At 33.9% G+C, this 22,759-nt stretch overlaps 2 protein-coding genes across 3 annotated transcripts in view; one reads left to right on the forward strand and one right to left on the reverse strand.

The window, feature by feature from the left end:
* LOC120432174 (connectin-like) overlaps positions 1-22,759 on the forward strand; it is a 360,132-nt gene that overhangs the window by 283,293 nt on the left and 54,080 nt on the right. The window lies entirely within an intron of this gene.
* On the reverse strand, positions 4,852-6,142 carry LOC120432176 (40S ribosomal protein S14-like). 2 transcript variants are annotated; one of them, XM_039597314.2, is made up of 2 exons: positions 5,762-6,142; positions 4,852-5,699 (listed from the first exon to the last, which is right to left on the reverse strand). In XM_039597314.2, the coding sequence occupies exons 1-2, from the start codon at positions 5,909-5,911 to the stop codon at positions 5,328-5,330; spliced, it is 522 nt and encodes a 173-aa protein (XP_039453248.1). In that variant the 5' UTR covers positions 5,912-6,142; the 3' UTR covers positions 4,852-5,327. The 2 variants fall into 2 exon arrangements, with proteins under 2 accessions (XP_039453248.1, XP_039453249.1); XM_039597315.2 differs by having other exon boundaries at positions 4,852-5,704.

Below are 22,759 nucleotides of genomic sequence, written 5' to 3' on the forward strand. Positions count from 1 at the left end.
AAGTAAGAGGTCGACGGATTTTGACTCCGGAATATAACCGCATAGCTTCAGTGAGCATGGTAGACTACTTTGCTGATGTGTAGGGATGTCCTGGGTCATCCAAGGACTCCCTGGAGTTAAGATCTGCGGGTCTACCACCGTAACAAGCAAGAGGTCGACGGATTTTGACCCCGGAACATATCCGCATAGCTTCAGTGAGCATGGTAGACTACTTTGCTGATGAATAGGAATGTCCTGGGTCATCCAAGGATGACCCAGTACATCCCAACACATCAGCAAAGTAGTCTACCATACTCACTGAAACTATGCGGGTATATTCCGGAGTCAAAATCCGTCGACCTCTTGCTTGTTACGGTGGTAGACCCACAGATCTTAACTCCAGGGAGTCCTTGGATGACCCAGGACATTCCTACTCATCAGCAAAGTAGTCTACCATGCTCACTGAAGCTATGCGGGTATATTCCGGAGTCAAAATCCGTCGACCTCTTGCTTGTTACGGTGGTAGACCAACATATCTTAACTCCAGGGAGTCCTTGGATGACCCAGGACATTCCTACTCATCAGCAAAGTAGTCTACCATGCTCACTGAAGCTATGCGGATATGTTTCGGGGTCAAAATCCGTCGACCTCTTGCTTGTTACGGTGGTAGACCCGCAGATCTTAACTCCAGGGAGTCCTTGGATGACCCAGGACATCCCTACACATCAGCAAAGTAGTCTACCATACTCACTGAAGCTATGTGGATATGTTCCGGGGTCAAAATCCGTCGACCTCTTGCTTGTTGCAGCGGTAGACCCACAGATCTTAACTCCAGGGAGTCCTTGGATGTCCCAGATCATCCCAATAAGTTGTTCCAACAATGCACACTCACTGAAGCACTCTGGGTAGGATCCGTTGTCAAAATTTTGAAGTTTCAACTTGTTTCTTCGGTTAGCCTGCTGCACAAAATTTCCGGAAGTTTCGGATGGACTAGAACATCCCAGGTGTTCCAAAACCATGCTGAAATGTTTTAATAACATAACTAAACCAAATACAATTGATACATGATGAAAATTCTCCGACAAATTACAAAATCCCAAAGATTCTTAATTTAAGTCATATTCTCAATTTAAGTCATGGACATTCTCATTTTAAGTCATGACTTTAAAAAAGTTGCGTAAATCGAGAATCGTTTAAAAAAAGGTGACTTAAAAAAAGAATATGGTGTATTAAAAACACCCAAAAAGCAAAAACTGAAAATTTGGTTTATTGGATCTTTTCAAAAAAAAAAAACTCCAGAAATGATCTGTCAAACTGACACAAGAAAATAACTGGATTTTCAGCAATATAATTTGACAATTCTTTTGCTTGAATTTCAGTTATATTGATAGTGTGACTGGTGACACATATTAGTATTATTATTTTTTGTTTTTAATATCTCAGTGCAAAAAAAAAATGTATGTAGGCTATGATTTAAACTTTTTCGAAGAAAATAGGTTCATTAAAAAAAAAAACAATTTTCTGTTGAACTTTATATCACTAGAAGTTTAGTTAATATTTAAAAAAAATCTTTTTTAAGGATAAAATTTTTTGAGCGTGCTAGTGCAAAATCTAGGTTTAAATATGTTTTTTTTTAATTGTGTTTTGTGGAAAATCATAACTTTTTTTTTCGAGAACCTGCGGAAATTTTTTTTTTAATGCAAAATCTGATTGACAATCGAAAAGTACCTAAATTTTTTGTATGGTATGGTATCGTATGTATGGTTTTCAAGTTATTGCTTTTTTTACAGTATAATTTTTCGATTTCTATATTGTATTTAAAAAATACTTCTTTAATGAAAAGAACCCCTTCAAAAATATGTTAAAAATAGCTGAGAAAATTAAAAAAAAAAAATTAAATTGGTTTCTGAGATACAACTTCACAAAAAATGGAATCGATATATATTTTTTTTTTCTGAATGTCATAAAATATCTCGGAAACTATTGATTCATTTTGCAATGTTTAAAAAAATATATTTGTTTTTGCATGATTTTCTGATCTTCTAATAATACATATCTAAAAAACTCGATTTTATATCACCAGAGGTGAAATAAAGCCTTTCTTACAAAATGATGAAACTCCGAAAAATATATTGGTGCAATTAAATTTTCAGAAACATAATGATACCACTCAGTGAGAATTTGACCAAAAGCTTCGAATCTTTTTTGACTAAAACTCGACTGCATTTTTTTTTAATTTCAGGGGTACATTATGTGTCGCAAGATAATAATATTTAATAAAGAAAAACTTATTGGATTGAAAAAATAAAGGGTACTCAGTCTTTAATGTTAGTCTATGATTAAATTTAAAAAAAAAAATGTATCGATATTGCACTTTGTCGATCTATTATGAGAAGCTAGAAAGAACACTTTCACGCGCAGCGTAAAACGCGCAAGCGTAAATGTGCTGGCGTAAATGTGCTGGCGTTTATGCTTCGACTTGACGACTTGTCGATCTTTCGAGCGAGAACGAGCCGGGACTTCGAATTTGATGTTCAGTATATGATTCTGTATAAAACCAAAAATTTAATGGGAAAAAATAGGGTAAAAATAAGACGAAAAACACTAATATGGCTATATCTCTGGAAATACATTTTGGAAAAGCTTCAAATTTTGGGCCCAAGCAGTTTATGGCGCATGTTTTCGAATGGCTTTTTGTTTGAAACTGAATTCTTTTAATTTGATAGTGTTATCTGTAAAATAGTCCAAAAAATACCTCTAAAAATGGCTTTGACCACATTTACTGGTCGAAAATTGTGAATCGAAAAATAAAATGTTCGTCTCCGACCCCACGGCTACAAATCTGAAATATAAAAATTGTGGGTTTTACGAGCGGTTTTCCAGTGATGGAAGACACAAATTTTTAAGAGCGGATACAGACATCGCTCAAGTATTTCAGAAAAAGAGCTCTCAAAAATCAGACTTTGAGTTCCGGGTTTCGGGCCAAAAGAGCGCATCTAAACCTTCAATTTAGTAATAGGATTTTTTCCTGGGACGATTCCTCGCCGTGCACGAATTTTTTAAGATTTCTGAGAAAAGCGTTTTTCCAAAAGCAAACCTTAAACCTTTCTTTTGTAAGAAAGGCAAAAACTCCAGAAATGATCTGTCAAACTGACACAAGAAAATAACTACATTTTCAGCAAAATAATTTGACAATTATTTTGCTTAAATTTCACTTGGATAATATCGCAAATTTTAAAATTTATAGAATTTTCAAAACAAACAGTATTTCGTGAAGATTCATTTGTACTATGAAACTACACGATCAAAAAATATATTGGTTGTAAATGTTTAAAAAAAATAACATGATATGGTTGGAATAGGCTAGAAAGATTTTAAAAATTAGTTATCATACGTTATAAACGATAAGATAATCGCCTTCGAATCGCGACGAGAAGTTGATACATTATTCGATTGTGCAATTTGAATTTGAAATCCGGACTCCTTTCACTCAAACCTGTTCCGTCTCGAACCAAATTATCCCTTCACTGCCCATGTGATTACATCTTCTTTGTCTCCTCAACTCAATAAATGACCCCTCCGGTGCGGTCGCAATTATTCTTTCACGCTTCCGGGGAGGGGCTCATCCCCACAAATCAGACCGGCCATCTGGCCCAGATCATCAGCACCCTACTTGCTGAGCTGAAAAAGTTCATCTTCCCTAGCCCACACGGGGACTTCATTAGCAGCCAAAAGACTATCCGGAGGGAGAAAGTGCTTTGGCCCGGGCGTCATTGTCACACAGGAGGCCGCAATCAATCTTGCTCGTCCTGTGTGGCCTAATCCGGCCCAAATGGACAGCCTGGAAATTATTCATCGTCTTGTTTCTGAGCCAGCACTGCACGGCGGGCAGAATCGTTATTAACTCTATTTAAATTTAACTTTTAGCTTTTAAAATTGTTATTTTATGTTTGAAACTAAAAAGAATAAAATTATTCAATCCGAAGTTTTGATGAATTTCAAAAAAATGTTAAAAAACAACAAATATTCCCACTGTTTCCACCCGACATCCAAGCCCTAAAAATGAAGTCACACAATTTCCTCCTGTCCAAATCCCAACCACCAACCACCACCTCCGGAGAGAACGGAAAAGCTTTTCGGCCGGGGCTGCTGCAACCTGCTTCCGGCAATTATTTAATCCCTCTCGGAAGGTTGATCCCATGCGTCTACTGCTGTAGTGGTAGTGAACCTTAATGACTACTGCCCAGTGGGTGTTTTGTTCCAAAAGCAGATGCACCATTTTACTGAGGGAAGGGGTGGGAGGAAGACACACCCACTTTTTTTTTTTTTTTCGTTGGTCACCTGCCAGCCCGGAAACTCTCTCCCCGGACCATCGGCGGAAGCCTTCAAGTCAAAATTTGGTCTCTCGCCGGATGGCAGGGAGAGAAAAATTGTAGTCCTTTTTATTCGTAATTTCAGCTTTGTGGTTTAGGGGACGTTGTTTTACAATAAGAGAAGGTATTTGAATTAACAAATACACTCAAAATAAGAGTGCGAAGCTCTTTGTCATATTGGTTATGTCTGTAACATAACCATCAAGTTCGTTTGATTTGATTGAAAACATAAGGCTCTTGACATTTTTGACCAGTTCTCCCCTATTCTGGAAAGGGTGCGGGACATTTCGCCGAATGTCGTTTCGCCGACGGTCATTTCGCCGAAGGTCATTTCGCCGAATGTCGTTTCGCCGCATGGGACGTTTCGCCGAATTGACAAATAATCGTAAAATAAATATATAAAATGGACACAAATTGTATTAAAATATTTTGAAAAAGTATAATGTCCCTAAAAGGTGATTTTGCAATCTTTTTAAAAAAAAAATGTTTCTTACCCAAGTAACCGCGGGACTGTATAAGGTAACTTTAAATCCCCTCTATATCAACATATAAAGTTTGTCTATAGAGTCTTGAAACTTTATATTCACTTTATACGCATGGAGGTAAAATTGAGTGGCGAAGTCTAGAGTTGATATAAAGTTATACAGCGGTAAAACGTCAAAATACTACTTTACCGACAGAACAAAAATAGAAAAATCAAAAAGCTTTGCGCAGCTCTTTCTCTCTCTTGGGAGAGTGCTTTTACGCTGGGATGACGATTTTGAAAGTTTGTTTGTTTTTTTGCTGTGTTGCTTTGCTTTCGAGATTCTAAACTGCGTGTACTGAGATGTTTCACCTAGATGTCCTGCGCCAACCGTCTCGTCCGTCCTGAAATATGTTTTTTCAGATGATTTTTGCCGACTAAGTCTTTCTTGAGGAAGAACTTCAGGAAAAACTGAAACACTTGCCAGATTAAAACAGAGCATTTATTTATGTTTATACTAATAGCACTAAAAAAATCACAACATTCTTTGACGAACAGGACAGAGCACGGTGCGTCGACTGAGCACCCGGTCCCGGGGTCTTGGTGCGGTTTCCGCCGGTGGCACGCAGCGTGATTCCGAGCAACTTGCACTTATCGGCGACGTCCTGAGCAGCCAACAAAGCGGCGTAGGGCGGAGCCTCGTCACGATCGGCCTTGGCGTTCATGTTGCCGGTGACGCGCGAGATTGTTTCTTTGCCCGAAAGATCCGTGACGTAGACGAAAGTGTCGTTGAAGCTGGCGTAGAGCGAAAACTCCTCCTTTCTAGTTTTGTTTTTGCAGGAAGCCATCGTAACTAGAAAATTGTATCTTGCGACGATAAGGAGCTGTTCTGGAAAAAAGAATAGTGTAATACTAAGCCCAGTAAAACTAAGTATAATTGACTCACATTTTTATAGACGCTGAACCGTGCGCCGAACGATTTTACCTGCAGCAAACATAAACATACCACGAAATACTGCCAAACTTTTATTGCCCTCACTAGTGTTAAGTTAGTGTTTTGAAACATTTTAAGAAATGTCAAAATGTGATATAACATTAAAAGCTTACTTTACAGTGATATATAAAGCTTACCATTAATGCTTCGAAACATAGTTGTGCTAAATGCTTCGAAACTTTAATTGGCTGTTCTATATGTCATTATACGGTAGGTAATAATGTTTCAAGCTACAAATGTTTTGAAACATTTGGAAAGGCTATTTAAAGTGTCATAGCATTGGGAATGTTTATTTAGAGTGAATTTAGAGTTTTGATTTAGTGCTTGTGGTTACTTGGGAGGCTATTTAAAGTGTCATAGCATTGGGAATGTTTATTTAGAGTGAATTTAGAGTTTTGATTTAGTGCTTGTGGTTACTTGGGTAGTATGTTATTTTTATAAGTGTATGCATTATAACATGCATAAACAATCGCTTGAAAAATAATTTAGTTGAAATTTTTTTTGCGAGGTTTTGCATTCTTTCAAATATAAGCAGTTATTTAATTACAGCAAACAATTTTAAATCATTAATGCAAAAATAATTTCTGTTAGTTTTTTGCATTCTTGTTTTAATATATCATTTGAATTATTTCTGTGAGTTTTTGCGTTCTGTTAACCATGAGCAAATCTTTTAATTTTCTGCTTATAATTTTGATAAATTTCTGTTAGTTTTTGCATTCTTTGTTTTTTAAGCATATTATTTGTATAATTTTTGCAAGTTTTTGTATTCTTTCCAACATGAGGAGTTCTTTTGATTTTCAGCATAACATTTTGGAAAAATGCCGGTAGTTTTTGCCTTCTTTACTGAGCATATTATTTAAATTATTTCTGAGAGTTTTTGCATTCTTTCAAACATGAACAGTTTTTTTTTTATTTTCTGCTTATAATTTTGATTATTTCTGTTTGTTTTTTCATTCTTTGTTTTTTAAGCAAATTATTTGTATAATTTTTGTGAGTTTTTGCATTCTTTCAAACATGAGCAGTTCTTTTGATTTTTAGCATAACATTTTGGAATTTTTTTGTTAGTTTTGGCATTCTTTGTATTTAAGCATAATTTTTTTTTATTATTTCTGTGAGTTTTTGCATTCTTTCAAACATGAGCAGTTGTTTTAATTGGCTGCTTATTATTTAGATTATTTCTGTTTGTTTTTGCATTCTTTGTTTTTAAGCAAATTATTTGTATAATTTTTGTGAGTTTTTGCATTCTTTCAAACATGAGCAGTTCTTTTGATTTTTAGCATAACATTTTGGAAATCTTTTGTTAGTTTTTGCATTCTTTGTATTTAAGCATTTTTTTTTTTGATTATTTCTGTGAGTTTTTGCATTCTTTCAAACATGAACAGTTTTTTTTTATTTTCTGCTTATAATTTTGATTATTTCTGTTTCTTTTTTCATTCTTTGTTTTTTAAGCAAATTGTTTGTATATTTTTTGGGAGTTTTTGCATTCTTTCAAACATGAGCAGTTCTTTTGGTTTTCTGCACAACATTTTGCAAAATTGCTGTTAGTTTTTGCATTCTATATTTTTGGCATATTTTTCAATTAATTCGGTGAGTTTATGTATATTTAGTTTTTTAAGCATTTTATTTCTATAATTTTTGTTAGGTTTTGCAATATTTCAAACATGACCAGTTTTTTTGATTTTTAGCTTAACATTTAGAAAAATTTCTGATAGTTTTTGCATTCCTCATTCATTATTTCTGTTTGTTTTTTCATTCTTTGTTTTTTAAGCAAATTGTTTGTATATTTTTTGGGAGTTTTTGTATTCTTTCAAACATGAGCAGTTCTTTTGGTTTTCTGCACAACATTTTGCAAAATTGCTGTTAGTTTTTGCATTCTATATTTTTGGCATATTTTTCAATTAATTCGGTGAGTTTATGTATATTTAGTTTTTTAAGCATTTTATTTCTATAATTTTTGTTAGGTTTTGCAATATTTCAAACATGACCAGTTTTTTTGATTTTTAGCATAACATTTAGAAAAATTTCTGATAGTTTTTGCATTCCTCATTTTTTAAGCAAATTATTTGTATTATTTCTGTGAGTTTTTGCATTCTTTGAAACATGAGACATTCTTTACTTTTTAAATTATTATATTATTATCTTGCCACTCCTTCTCAAGTTTGCATGAGTGAATTACAACTGGCACTGCAGCGAACAAATAGCATAAATTGTACAAAAAAAAAGTAAATTTTTATTCAATTCGGCGAAACGTCCATTCGGCGAAATGACTTTCGGCGAAATGACCGTCGGCGAAACGACATTCGGCGAAACGTACCAGATCCTTCTGGAAAAGTCATTTCCCAGCTTTCCTCTCCGTTGCTACCAACACCAATGAGTACAACAATACGAGCACAAAAGCGTCACCCAGGAAAGCACGAAGATTAGTAGATTTATTATCGGATTATCTTGTGCACCCCTAAGGGCGGTCATTGTGTGAGCCAGGACGACGACGACGACGACGACGAGTGCCCCCAAACAGGCCAAACCGTTGCCAGGGTGCACTGCTGCTATAAAAAAAGTGGATTGCTGCCAGCAGCAGAAAAATGGCCATTTAAATTCCTATTTTGCTGGGCCGATTCCGGAGTACAGATACCAGGGCTTGAATTAGTTTTGTAAAGGATAGTCGAGGGGAATTAAAAGTTTTGTTTTGGCTCGGGTTTGGAATTTATCACTTTGCTTGTGGGAAAAAAGTGCAGAAAATAAAGTGCACGAAGAACCTTGAACAAAATTTAGTTTAATACATTTGAGCTGACCAAGTGCAGGTAGAGAGATTTCAAAGCAATTTTTCTAGAAGAAGTATTATTTTTTTAGAATAGACAAATAAAATTTAAGACTATATTACAGCTGTCCAAATCGACGAAATAATTCAATAGTTAAGCACACATTAAATGTGGATGTGCGACAATTGGTATAAGGATTATTAGGTTGAATTGACAAAAAAGTCAAAAGTTGACAAAAGGTCGAATGGACAAAACTTTGAAATGACAGGTCGATTGTGAAAAATGAAAAAAATAATAATAATTTTAAACTTCTAAAATATTCCTGAAAAAATATTTGCTTACAAAAAAAATCCGATTATTCTGTTAGTTTAACCATACATATACAGCAGTTCCATATTAAAGTTAAAGAACAAAAATAAAAGAATTCGATTTGGCTCAAAAAATTTCATTTTTGCACCCAAGACAGCTAAAATTGGTTGAAATGGAGCGAAGTTATGATTTTTTGAAAAAAGTGGTTTTTGTGAAAATCGACGAAAATGCCCATTTTTCGGACCACCCTAACATGGCGTAGCCCACCCTAATGGCCAAACAAAAAAATACGGGTCTAATTTTTTTGGCCAAGGAAACCCAGAAAACTTTTGAGTCAAATCTAAGCAATTTTTTTTTCTTTAACTTTCATATGGAACTGCTGTATACATACATACTTATCAAGACATGAATGCCACAAAAGTGGTAAAATGTCTATAATAAAAAATAAATAAAAAAACAAAAAAAACGTACATACTAAAGTAATGATTTTTTTTTTTTTCAAAAAAGAGAATAAATGCCAAACTTCTTTTAAGAAGTTTTCCATTCCCTAATAAAATATTAGTTTTTGTAATAAGATTTTATAATAATATTGTTAGTTATCTTGTTCTTTCAAACAGGAGCAGTTTAAAGAAGGGCGATTTCTGAAATAATTTCTATCTTAAAAAAATCGACCTCTAAATGTTATTCTTAGTTATTTTTTTAAACAACTTGTTTATGACTGTCGCAATGTTTTTTTTGTGATTTTTATCATTCTTTAATTTTTGAGCGGTTCATTAAAAAAAGTTTGACTTCTAAAATATTTTTGAATATTTTTATGAGTTTTTCCATTCTCTCAAACATGAGCAGTTCTCTGAAAAAAAAAAATTACCTTCTAAAATATTTTGAAAGTTTATTTTTATTTTCAACAACAACCAACCATCCTATTCTTGATTGTAAATATATTTGTGTAAGTTTTTCTATTTTAAAAGTTTTCTTTTATTTAAAAAACCTATTCTTGACTATCGTAATATTTTTGTGAATTAAAAATAATCGACTTCAGAAAAATTGATTTAAGTTTTTAATGTTATTTTTGAAAACAGCCTATTCTAGATTGTCATAATATTGTTTTGAGTGGTTCCATTCTTTCAAACACGATCAGTTAAATCAAAAAAAATGTGACTTCGAAAATATTCTGGCAGTTAACAAAAAACAACCTATTCTTGATTGCCATAATTTTTTGTGATTTTTTTTTCATTCTTTCAAATATAAAAAGTTCTCAAAAAAACTAAAAAAGTTCGGATTTATTGTTTAAAACCTATTATTGATTATCGTAATGCGGTAATGCTATTGTGATTTGTTCCATTCTTTGAATATGAGCGGTTCTTTTTAAGAAAACTACATTTAAAAGTGATTAAAATGTTCTTACCATTTTTGTTTTCGTCGATTAAATAAAAACTTACAAATGTTAATTTATAAAAAGAATACTGTGTGTATTTCAGTGGCTTTTCCTATCTTTCGAATATAAACAATTCCGAAAAATGAAAAAGAGCTCTATCCTTTTTCAATCTATTCTTCATGTTCTCATTAGATCAGGGGTGCTCAACGTTTTTGAATGGCGAGCTAAGTTTGAAGCCTACACGAGCTTGATGGCCAAATTTGAAAAAAATGATTATTTGTTTTTTCAATCAAAACAACCTTCAACATATATGTATAAGTTTAAGTTCATTTGAAACTTCTGGTATTTTATTTTAATTTTCGTCATTTTTGTCGTTTTCTAAAATAATTTCCAGAATAATCTGTTTTACTTGTGTAGAATTTTGAATTAATATGGATTACCTGAATTTTTGCTTTTTTTACAGTTTTCAACCATAACTTGAACTTGAACTTTTTATAACTTACTATCAAAAAAAAAAAAAAACTAATAGGATAGATTTTTCAGTAATATACTTGTTAGGTATAATCGGCATCAAAGAACAGATAAATCATTACTTTAAAGCTTCACAAAAAAGCTTAAACAAAACTTAATGTTTCAAGAATTATAAAATTACTGTATGCATGGGTTATTTCACATGATCATCAAAAATGGATCAAAAGCCATACTTTGGTAAAATCTAATCAAACAAATCTGTATTAAAAACATGTTTCGATCGCATTTATTTATATTTTTACAAAAGTCTAAATTTCCAATTTTAAACGTCAGGTTGCATTTAAAAGGCTGAATTAAGCAAGTGCAATCACTGAAAAAGGATCAGGGGTAATTTTTAAACTCAAGATATCTTTATTTGAAAAAAAAAGTCTAATTTTCAAGGGAAAAGCAAAACCCTGAATAAATTCAAAAATTATCAAAATATGTGTTTTTCCTTGTAACTTTGGTGTCTTCTACAAAATTGAATGGATTGGCAAGCCCAACAATTTTCTAAAAGACAAAAAATATTCCTTAAAAAATCATTTTGAATTACAGGCACCAAAGCTCTTAAATTTTAATATTTTTTGGAAAATCCATTTTCCACTTAATTTTGCAATCTGGACCACTGTGCACTGGCATAATGTGTTCAAATGATTTTTTTGTATAAATGATATAAATTGACATTGGTACATTAAAGAAAAAAAAGAGAGGTCTCATGAAGTTTTCAAAGCTAAGTGATAAAAAAAATCACAGTTTAATAAAGAAAAGCTTATTGATGAAAAAAAAAAAAACATTTTTAACCCAAAATTTGATACGTCATTACATCAGGCGCCCAATCCATCGTAATCCATGTACCTCGTGATCAGGGACTAAAAATACCCATTATTGCATTGTTTCACTAAAATCTAAGGGGGAATGAGCCATTTTTTCTGATTTCGGTTGAGTTTGTGGAAAATGACATAGGTTTATAAAAAAATCATTTACACGTTATTCGGCAAATAGTATAACTAAATGGGAACAGATCAAATCAAAAGTTCATTTTGAACAAACTTAAACCGATTTATTGTTAAAGCAATTAAAACTATACACAAGTTGCGAGCTACACTTGTCAACTGCTGTTTACATCCAGACACCACAAGCAATTTCCGAGGTTTTTTTTTATTGTTTTTGACCGTTTTTCTCGTCCCCACAAACACTTTCCCCAAACCCGTGTCCAATCGCCCTGTGTCGGTGAAACACAATTACAAAGCAATTCAGCCGCTATTGGTTCCGGCTGTGACCATTCCGGCCCAAAGTTTCACTCTTTCCCCGGGACGACCGACCAGCTAATGGGGCTCCACGATGGTTGTGCTGCACACACCGAGAGGGAAAATGCACTCTTACGTAAAAGTTGACCATCCCGGAGCCAGAACCCAACGGACCGGAGCCCCGAAGCCCCGTCAATTCCATAAAGTAGCATCCATAAATTTCGAGCTTTCATTGCAGCTTAGGCCGTTCCAATTCGATTAGCATTGGCTTCGAACACACACACACACTCACACAGTGGGGGAAAAGAAAGGGAGAAAATCGTGTTAAATAAGGCAACTTTACGAGGGCCGCGAAAGCTCTTCTTAAAGCTTTTACGTCTGCGGGGTTCCTCTTTTTATTCGCTGCTTCTTCAAGTTATTCGAATGCTTTTTTCATCCCTTATTGCAGTGATAAAATTTTTACAACTCTCCTCGCGCCCGCGGCCAAATGTGACTTGTGGTGCGGTTTGACATTTCATTTTCAAGTATGTGTGTGTGCGTGCGTGAATTATGCTGAACTTTGGAGAAACACAAGTGGAACACGGGAAAGTTGCACCATTCGAATAAAGCCGAAACCACCAAATTGATGAAGTTCGTTCCCTTTTTATGGTGTGGAGTATAGCGCGATTAGTGCAAATTGTGTTGCAGTTTATGACTTTGGCACACTTGTTCATCTTGAGGGTTTTTATTTCGAGGGTTGTTCGAAAGATGTTCAGTTAATTTTTGCATTTTAAATATACTTCATCAAGGAAAAGCTAGCAATATTTTCCAAAAGAAAAGTTTTCTTCATAGACATTGTTGATAGTTTTACTAGTTGTTGAGGTACCGGGTCCGGTGGTTTAGTGGTTAGCGTGGTAGCCTCTGAATCCCAGTATGGCCTGGGTTCAATCCCAGACGGACCCGGTGGCATTTTTCGAGACGAGATTTGCCTGACCACGCCTTCTATCGGATGGGGAAGTAAAACGTCGGTCCATTTGCGTAAAAGAGGTTTTGAGTGACTCACCACACATAACCTTCGGACGCCTAGAAATGAGCAGAAACTTGCAACAGAGACCACAAAAGACCCGGGGGTCGTTAAAGTGGATTACTTTGCTTTGAGGTACAGCCAACTGATTAGCACTAATTTTTCAACTTGTGAAATTATGGAAACTATAAAAATAAAACTTTTGGAAATTAACTGATCTTTTCATTAAAAAAATTATTTGAAAAAAATTATGCAATGCATTTCAAAACGTCAAAATTATATATTTTTTGGAAATTTTGAAATGTTACTCTCGATAGTTTCCAAGATAACGCGAGTTGAAAAGTGAAGGTTAAATCGATGACACTGAGAAAAACCAATTTCTTACATAATTTCAACTTTAAGGGTTTATCATAGGAGATAGAGAGAGAGAGAGAGAGAGAGAGAGAGAGAGAGAGAGAGAGAGAGGGGGGGGGGAGGTTCTTAAATCCCGAGAATAATATTTTAGGAATTCTTTTTAGCTCTTCGAATATATTTTTGCAGGGTTTTTTTAAAGTATAATCAAATTGCAAAAAACTAATCATTTTTTCAAAATTATGCCATCAAATAACTAACTTGAAAACAGAAAACTATTGAAAAAATTGGCATATTTAATTGGAAATTTAATGTTGCATCTTATAAGGGTTTTTTTTAACTTTGTTCGACAATATTTTAGACAGCTGTAAATATTCTTCAAAGTTTATTTAGTCTCTTTAAGTTTCAAAGTAAAATATGCATTCAAAATTGTTAACAAAATACCGATTTTTTTCGAAAATACTATTAAACAAAGTTAACAAAGTCACTTTATTAGATTTTTTTTAAATACCGTAAAACGGGGTGACTTTGATAGCCGGGGTGACTTTGATAGGTTTGCGATTTTTCCGCAAAATGAAGAGTACAATTAAAATACGTAAGGAATGGTTTAGAAACATACTGACCGTGGTAGAGAAGTTTTCAAAGTACCTCAAGAAGAACTTTTCATAAAATTATGACAAGTTTAAAAAGTTATTTAACTATAGTTAAGAAAATGTTAATGAAAGTCATTATTTTAAACTTCTCAAAGTGTCATGATTTTCTCAATGAACATGATTTTTAATCGGAAAACGGATTGAATTTTCGGATACCTTGGACATTTTTTCACTAGGAGAAGGTTTAAAAAGTTTGTAAAAAATAAATAATATGTGTTTTTGAAACACAATTATCAAAACTCTCTAAATTTATAGGCAATTTCAGTTGAACAAATTTCATGTATAATGTGAAAACTTGTGATTCGTGCTTCGAATTCAGTATAAAATGCAATATAAATCGATAATTTTATAAACAAAACTAGTTTTAACAAATTTCAGGCAAAATTCCGACTTTTTAACAATTTTACCAAAAATTTATATACACTTAGTTAACTGAATATAAACATTGATTTTATTCTTAAATACTATATCAGCTACTTTAGTAATGGTACATTTAACGTACAAATGAAGTTTGAACATCTTAAATATGATTTTAACAAGAAAAACTATTGATAGTCATAGTTTTTCTCCCCGGGTCATAGAAGTCACCCCGGAATTCAAACTAAGAATTTTTAACGTAACTATTTTTCTAAACATTATTGAAAAAACTTTTTTTCCGAAATAGTGCATGGACTTTGTGTGGCCTACCCCAGTACATGTTTTAAAAATAATAATCTTAAGAAAAACCTTACCTGTTGGAAAATATTCTAAAAACAAATCGAAATCCTATCAAAGTCTCCCCGGTTTACGGTACTAAAATTTTCACAAATATTCGTATTTTTTTAAAATACTCAGTTGTTCAAAATAAGCAAAATGGGTGTCAATTGAAGCGAAATTTGGTTTGCTTTTTTACAATAATACAGTTTTTTTTTGTAGATTATAAAAAAATCACAAATTAACGTTTTTTTTCGAAAATATTCAAATTTTCCTAATTTGCGATATGGGTATCAAACGAAGCAAAATTTTGAATGCTTTGCCATTTTACTGTTGTTTTTTTTTTAAAATACTAAAATTTTCATCAAACGAAACAAATTTGGTATGATTTTTAACTTTTTTTAAATACAAAAATATTCACAAAATACCGTACTTTTCGGATTTTTCAAAATTATGCAATATGGGTAACAAACGAAGCAAAATTTTATATGCACTTTATTTTAGCTTTTTTTTGTTAAATACAGTGGACTTTTTCGTTGTCGATATTGAAGGGATCGTCGAGAGCGGGAAAGGGGATTGAAAAATTTATTGACAGCTGGAGCAATATTAATATCGAGAAAATCGACAGCCAGAGAGTCCACTGTACTAAAAATTTCACAAAATACCATATTTTTTTCGAAAATACTCAGATTTTTTAAATATATTTAAAAAGTCTGATTATTTAAAAAAAATGGTATTTTTTTAAAAGAAAAAAGCTTAAATAAAGTGCATACAAAATTATGCTTCGTTTGTTACTCATATTGCATAATTTCAATAAATCAAAAAAATACGGTATTTTGTGAAAATTTTAGTATTTTAAACAAAACTGTAATAAATTCAAAAAGCATACAAAATTTTAACTCGTTTGATATTGCATATTTAAGGAGCTTTAGTATTTTCAAATAAAAAACTTCATTAAATTGAAAAAACATACAAAGTTTCAATTCTTTTGATACCCATATGGCAAGTTATGGAAATTTGAATATTTTCGAAAAAATACGGTATTTTGCGATAGATAACCATTATCGTTAGCGTCATACTAAAATATTATCGACGATAAATTTATCGATTAACAATCTTGTTTAAAATGCATTTTCCTGCTTTTTAAATCATATTTAGCATGCCTGGGATCGATCAAAAATATTTTTTATTGATGTAGAGTTTCAAATTTATAGGTTTTTTAGAGAAAAAAAAAAACATCAAAATATATTTGCAACGGCCTTAGTATTTTTTTTTTCACAGTCATGTTCTTGGTTCTAGACAGAAGAAGCCATTTTTAAATACCCTGAATTTATTTTAAAAAACACAAAAATAAAATTAAATAGAATTGTCAAATCTCAAGATTTAAATTTTGTATGACCAAATAAGAAAATAAAAATCTTTAAAAATTTCACAATTTAACAACGTAATGCAACGGTAGTAAAAAAAACATTGCCACTGAAACTTTAAAGTAATATTATTTTTCGTTCTAGCTTATCATTATTGTATTTCTTCTTCATTGTCATTTATCTCCCAATGGCATTAAATTCACAATGGAAAACAACCCTTATTAGAGGAATTAGATGATTTTTTTTGGCAATTTTCTTTCAAAAGCAATTAAAATTGTTTTTTTGTATTGTGAGGCCATTTCAATTTTTTTCCGTTATCGTCCCGCTTAACTTTTTTTTCCAAAACAAACATAGGAGCACAAATATAAATATTGTTAAACAAATCAATTAGTAGTGAAAACTTGTGCTTTCTATTGTTAACGTTATTAATCATGTTGAAAATGATTTTTTTTAAAGAGATTCAATAAGGACATTTAAAATATGGAATTTTCAGGCTTAAATTGTCTTTTTACAATTTGTGACATCAAATTTAATTTTTTTGAAAATAACTTTTCAAAAAACAGTATCTTCATGAGTTTATTTATTTTGTGGCAATTTTTGACTGTAATGTTACTGTGTTAATGTTTAAAAAAGTTTGAGATAATTTGAAAATATAATATCACAAATCTTTTTCATGAAAATATTTATTTTTTGATGTAAGGATTGCGAATTTTATTCATTTATAAGAAATATCGATCATGAAATACGTGAAAATGTGTGTGAGTTTTTTTTTTTTTTTTTTTTTTTGAAAGCACTCTACTTTGACAATTATTTGTTTTGTAATGTATTATTGACTGAACTTGCTTTCAGCGTCATAATAGATCTTAATCTTGCATCCCACCCTACAAACTCTGCACTATAAACTTTCACAACCAGCCTTCACCATCGATTGGCAGTGTGCTCTGCTGAGTCCTCCCGGAACAGCCGGATTGAAAATTGCCTCGAAAGTGGAAACTTTATCGGCGTGAAATGCAATAAAAATTTTCTATAAATAACAGTCGATCTGCACCCCAACCTCATTCCCTCCCCACTCACACACACTTCCCCAGAAGACCCGTTGTTCACACTCAATGTTTTCCACTTTATGTTTCTTTTCTTGTGCTGCAACATGGTGTTTCCGCCCTCCCCGATGTAGTTGCTTGTAGATTGGGCCCCCGATACGGACAGGCCGGGGCCAGAGCCTGAAACGGATTTCAAATTCAATTACAATTTTCCTACCGCACACATTTCCGGCTCTGGTCCTTGAAAATGGCGAGATAACGGTTTTTTGCCGGAAGCTTGCACCGGAGGAAATTGGGACGAATGTTTGTCTTAGTGAAGAAGATGAGACAAGAAGACAAGAAGACAAGAAGACAAGAAGACAAGAAGACAAGAAGACAAGAAGACAAGAAGACAAGAAGACAAGAAGACAAGAAGACAAGAAGACAAGAAGACAAGAAGACAAGAAGACAAGAAGACAAGAAGACAAGAAGACAAGAAGACAAGAAGACAAGAAGACAAGAAGACAAGAAGACAAGAAGACAAGAAGACAAGAAGACAAGAAGACAAGAAGACAAGAAGACAAGAAGACAAGAAGACAAGAAGACAAGAAGACAAGAAGACAAGAAGACAAGAAGACAACAAGACTAGAAGACTAGAAGACAACAAGACAACAAGACAACAAGACAAGATGACAAGAAGACAACAAGACAACAAGACAACAAGATAACAAGACAACAAGACAACAAGACAACAAGACAACAAGACAACAAGACAACAAGACAACAAGACAACAAGACAAGAAGACAAGAAGACAAGAAGACAAGAAGACAAGAAGACAAAAGACAAGAAGACAACAAGACAACAAGACAACAAGACAACAAGACAACAAGACGAGAAGACAAGAAGACAACAAGACAACAAGACAACAAGACAACAAGACAACAAGACAACAAGACAACAAGACAACAAGACAAGTCTTCAAGTCTTCAAGTCTTCAAGTCTTCGAGTCTTCGGGTCTTCGGGACTTCGGGACTTCAAGTCTACAAGTTTTCAAATGTACAAGTCTTCTTGCCATCGTGTTCAAACTTCAACCGGAGCAAACCTTGCCCAAACGGAGCGAGTGGTTTCATAATTCCATTACAACCTGCTACCACTCGATGTTTGCTTTTTCCCACAAGAAATCCTCGATGGGCAGGCCTGTTGTACAAGCGGCAAACCCAATGGACCTTCAACTTTTCACTCGCTCGGGTGAAAGCTCTTCTCGGAAAATACATTTCCCCCCCACCTCCAACGTCGTCATGCTGTTTGCAGCAGCAAAACGAGTCGTTTTTATGGGCGGTACAATTTGTGTTTTATGGAGTGCCTTTATGCGGACTGAAGGGTTCACCAAATCTGTAACGGAACGCCGGAACAACCCAGACTACCTGAAACTGTTTCGTTTAATCAACCTTCACACCTTAAAATAGGAAACAAGCGGCGGGCTAGCATAATGTCTGACGCAACGATTAGTGTTATGAGCTAGCTCGTTTGCTAAATTGCTTTAAATGGTTATTTTGGAAGTGTTCAGTTATGGCATTTATGTTTGTTATGTGTCTAACCTTGAAAGAAAATTCAACATATTTTGCTTTCAGCAATCACTTCTTAAATTTTGGAACAAATTAAAGCTCTTTTTTCTTTGAGAACAAACAAAAATCAACATTTCTGCGAATATCAATCGCAACTATTTCCAACTTCTGACTCTTCTACAGTGAAAACTTTTTATTTTTCTCCTCGGAAATGCCGACTTTCTTGGTCGATTATTATTCCTACCGCAGCACGCTCGTAAGGCCAATGATTCAGCAGGGAAATTTCGCTAGATTCACGATACTTTTATGCTTGCCCAATGGCTATAGTTTTGGGAAGAAAATGCCTCAGAAAAACCAAGCGAAATGATTCAGAACGAGCAGTGTTGTTCATTCTTCTGATTAAATATAATAGGTACCGTAAACCGGGGTGACTTTGATAGGATTTCAATTTGTTTTTAGAATATTTTCAAACAGGTAACTAAGTGTATAAGCTTTTAAGCAAAATTCATATAAATTTTAGGTAAAATTGTTAAAAAGTCGGAATTTTTCCTTAAAATTTGTCAAAACTAGTTTTGTTTTTAAAATTGTCGTTTTATATTGCATTTTATACTGAATTCGAAGCACGAATCACATGTTTTCACATTTTACACGAAATTTGTTCAACTGAAATTGCCTATAAATTTAGAGAGTTTTTATAATTGTGTTTCAAAAACACATATTATTTATTTTTTACAATTTTTTTTAAAGAATCCGAAAATTCAATCCGTTTTTCTATTAAAAATCATGTTCATTGAGAAAATCATGACACTTTGAGAAGTTTAAAATAATGACATTCATCAACATTTTCTTAACTATAGTTAACTAACTTTTTAAACTTGTCAAAATTTTATGAAAAGTTCTTGAGGTACATTGAACACTTCTCTACCACGGTCAGTATGTTTCTAAACCATTCCTTACGTATTTTAATTGTACTCTTCATTTTGCGGAAAAATCGCAAATCTATCAAAGTCACCCCGGCTATCAAAGTCACCCCGTTTTACGGTAATAATAATAGTGGTAAAGTTCAAGGTTTGGGTTTGAGTTAAATTTGAGTATTGGTTGTGGCTAGGTCGTAAGATTGGTTTATGGTTAATAGATTGGGTTCAGGTTATTGGGTTCAGGTCATTCAGGTCATATTTGACTTAGGTCATACGATTGGATTTAGGTCATACGATTGGAGTTTGGTTAAGAGATTGACTTGAGGCCGTGAGATTGATACATGGTTTAGAGATTTGGTTTAGGTTATTGGGTTCAGGTCATACGATTGGATTTAGGCCTTACGATTGGATTTAGGTCAAACGATTGGATTTAGGTCATACGATTGGAGTTAGGTTAAGAAATTGACTTGAGGTCGTGAGATTGATACATGGTTTAGAGATTTGGTTTAGGTTATTGGGTTCAGGTCATACGAATGGATTTAGGTCTTACGATTGGATTTAGGTCATACAATTTGATTTAGGTCACACGATTGGAGTTTGGTTAAGAGATTGGGTTGAGGTCGTAAGATTGACATATGGTTAAGAGATTTGGTTTAGGTTGTTGTGTTCAGGTCATACGATAGGATTTGGGTCATACAATTGGATTTAGGTCAAACGATTGGAGTTAGGTTAAGAAATTGGGTTGAGGTCGTGAGATTGATATATGGTTAATAGATTTGGTTTAGGTTATTGGGTTCAGGTCATACGATTGGATTTAGGCCTTACGATTGGATTTAGGTCAAACGATTGGATTTAGGTCATACGATTGGAGTTAGGTTAAGAAATTGACTTGAGGTCGTGAGATTGATACATGGTTTAGAGATTTGGTTTAGGTTATTGGGTTCAGGTCATACGAATGGATTTAGGTCTTACGATTGGATTTAGGTCATACAATTTGATTTAGGTCACACGATTGGAGTTTGGTTAAGAGATTGGGTTGAGGTCGTAAGATTGACATATGCTTAAGAGATTTAGTTTAGGTTGTTGTGTTCAGGTCAAGAGATTGAGTTGAGGTAGTGAGATTGACATATGATTTAGAGATTTTTTTTTATTTGATTTGGGTTATTGGGTTCAGGTAATAAGATTAGGTATAGGTTATGAGATTGAGTTTGGGTTCTGAGATTGGGTTTATATTATAAGATTATTTTTCGAAAATGAGATTACTCTAGTTTTGGTTTAAAATTCGGTTTTTAATTCGCAACTTCACGTTTATTTAACAAGTAAAACACCCCTGCTCACTTGGGGTGCTATTCCGCTGGCGCCAGGGTGTCTCGAAACAGGAAATTACTCGATAATAAAGCTGTTCTCGCGAGGCAGCCCCCACTTCCCCATCCTCTATCTGTCGGACCGTAGTCGCTTGATTTGGTCCCAGGTCCCAGACGACAACGGCGACGACGACGACGATGGAGCTCGATAGATTTTCTCCAAAAAATTTTTCGTCGTCTTCGCCGTTGTTAGCTGGAACCTCCCGGGTGGATGCTCATCGTGCAGACAAATTCGAAAATAGCTTGCTGAACTGTGGGGGGAAGGGACGAGGGGTGGAAATGATTTTCCTGCAATGTCATGTTTTTCCCATGCGAAAGTGGTTTTGCGCTGACCAGGAAATCCGATTTGCTGCAGCTTATTTTGGTAACAAAAAGTATCATTTAGTCAACTCATTATTCGATCCAAAAAAAAAAAAGAAAATAATATATTTTCAAGAAGCACTATTTCCTCGCCACCGCCCCCAAAATCGACATTCGAAATCGATTGTTATGGGGCACTAGTTGTCATTATTTGTCGAACTTTTGCCAGCAGTGCTTGTTTCCTGCATGTTCGCTCGATGTATCCGTTCGCCACTGGAAACCTTTTTACCCCAGAGTGCACAGGATGCTCTAGACGGAGACGACGGAGGAAAAAAAAAACGAGGAGCACTATAATAGTAACGATTGAAGATCAAGACGTGATTGCTCAACTTTCCGGAGGGAACCTTAACATTGCTGCGCACAATGGGTTCGCTCTCTGCTAATGGGTCGTTTCTGGGAGGATGATTTGTGAAAAGAGATTCTTCTCTTTTTTTTTCGGGGGGGAAATCGATGCAATTTCCACGGACAGTTGACCGGTGACTGCTGTGGACAGTTATGGACGCATGGAGCCATTCTTGTGGCATTTGAAATGTTGCTTTCTTTTGACCAATCTTCACTTTTCTCGATTTGGTAAAATGACTGAAGTTTTTTTTACGTTTAGATGTTTTTGTTGACATTTGGTTAACGAGAACCGTGTTTTGGACAGAGGATTTTTATTCATTTTTCCAAATTATGTCTTAGCCAGTTTATCTTCTGCTGGGAACCGACACACATTGTTCAGGTCCTATTATTCAGAAATTTTATTTGCAGCAGTGCTTCAAAAGAGTTGCTATGATAATTTTTATCTTGTTTCTGCCAAATTACTGATTTAAAATGTGTTTAGAGCGAGTTGATTGATTTATTGCTGGAGATCCCCACGTTTCTTCCTCCCCTGTAGTTTCAGAAATGTGTTATTGTTTGAACATTCGTGCTCAAACTCAATCCAGTTCAACTAGTGCGTCCATCCCGGGAATTCCCGGGACAAAAATCCCGGGATTTTTCCAAAACCGGGAATTCCCGAATCCCAGGATTTTTTATAATTTGTCCCGGGAATTCCCGAAATTGAAGAAAAATCAAATTTTATTCTGGAAATTCGGATTTGGTTGTGGAAATAGATAACAAGTTGAATACTTAGTAATCGATAAGAATTTTAGGCATTAAGATTTTAACTCGGCATACATCAGCTTTCATTTGGCTTATTATGTAAAATTGTTAAAATTTTAGTTTACATAATGTATAGTGCTTTTGAATATTTCTATTCAATTTTAAATATTTTTAAAACTCTGGGTATTATATTAACGTATATTTAAGATTTTGAATTTGTAAAGCAATCAACAAAAAATATTTTTCTTCGAATAAAGACAGCTGTTGATGCCATTTTTTTGCATAATGTTTTGATTAACTTTGTTTAAACAGGAACAGAACAAAACAATTAGTTCACCGATTTCCAAATTTTTTACTCTAAAATCTACTGCAGC

Source organism: Culex pipiens, chromosome 3 (genome assembly GCF_016801865.2).
Source record: "Culex pipiens pallens isolate TS chromosome 3, TS_CPP_V2, whole genome shotgun sequence".
Classification (NCBI taxonomy): domain Eukaryota; kingdom Metazoa; phylum Arthropoda; class Insecta; order Diptera; family Culicidae; genus Culex; species Culex pipiens.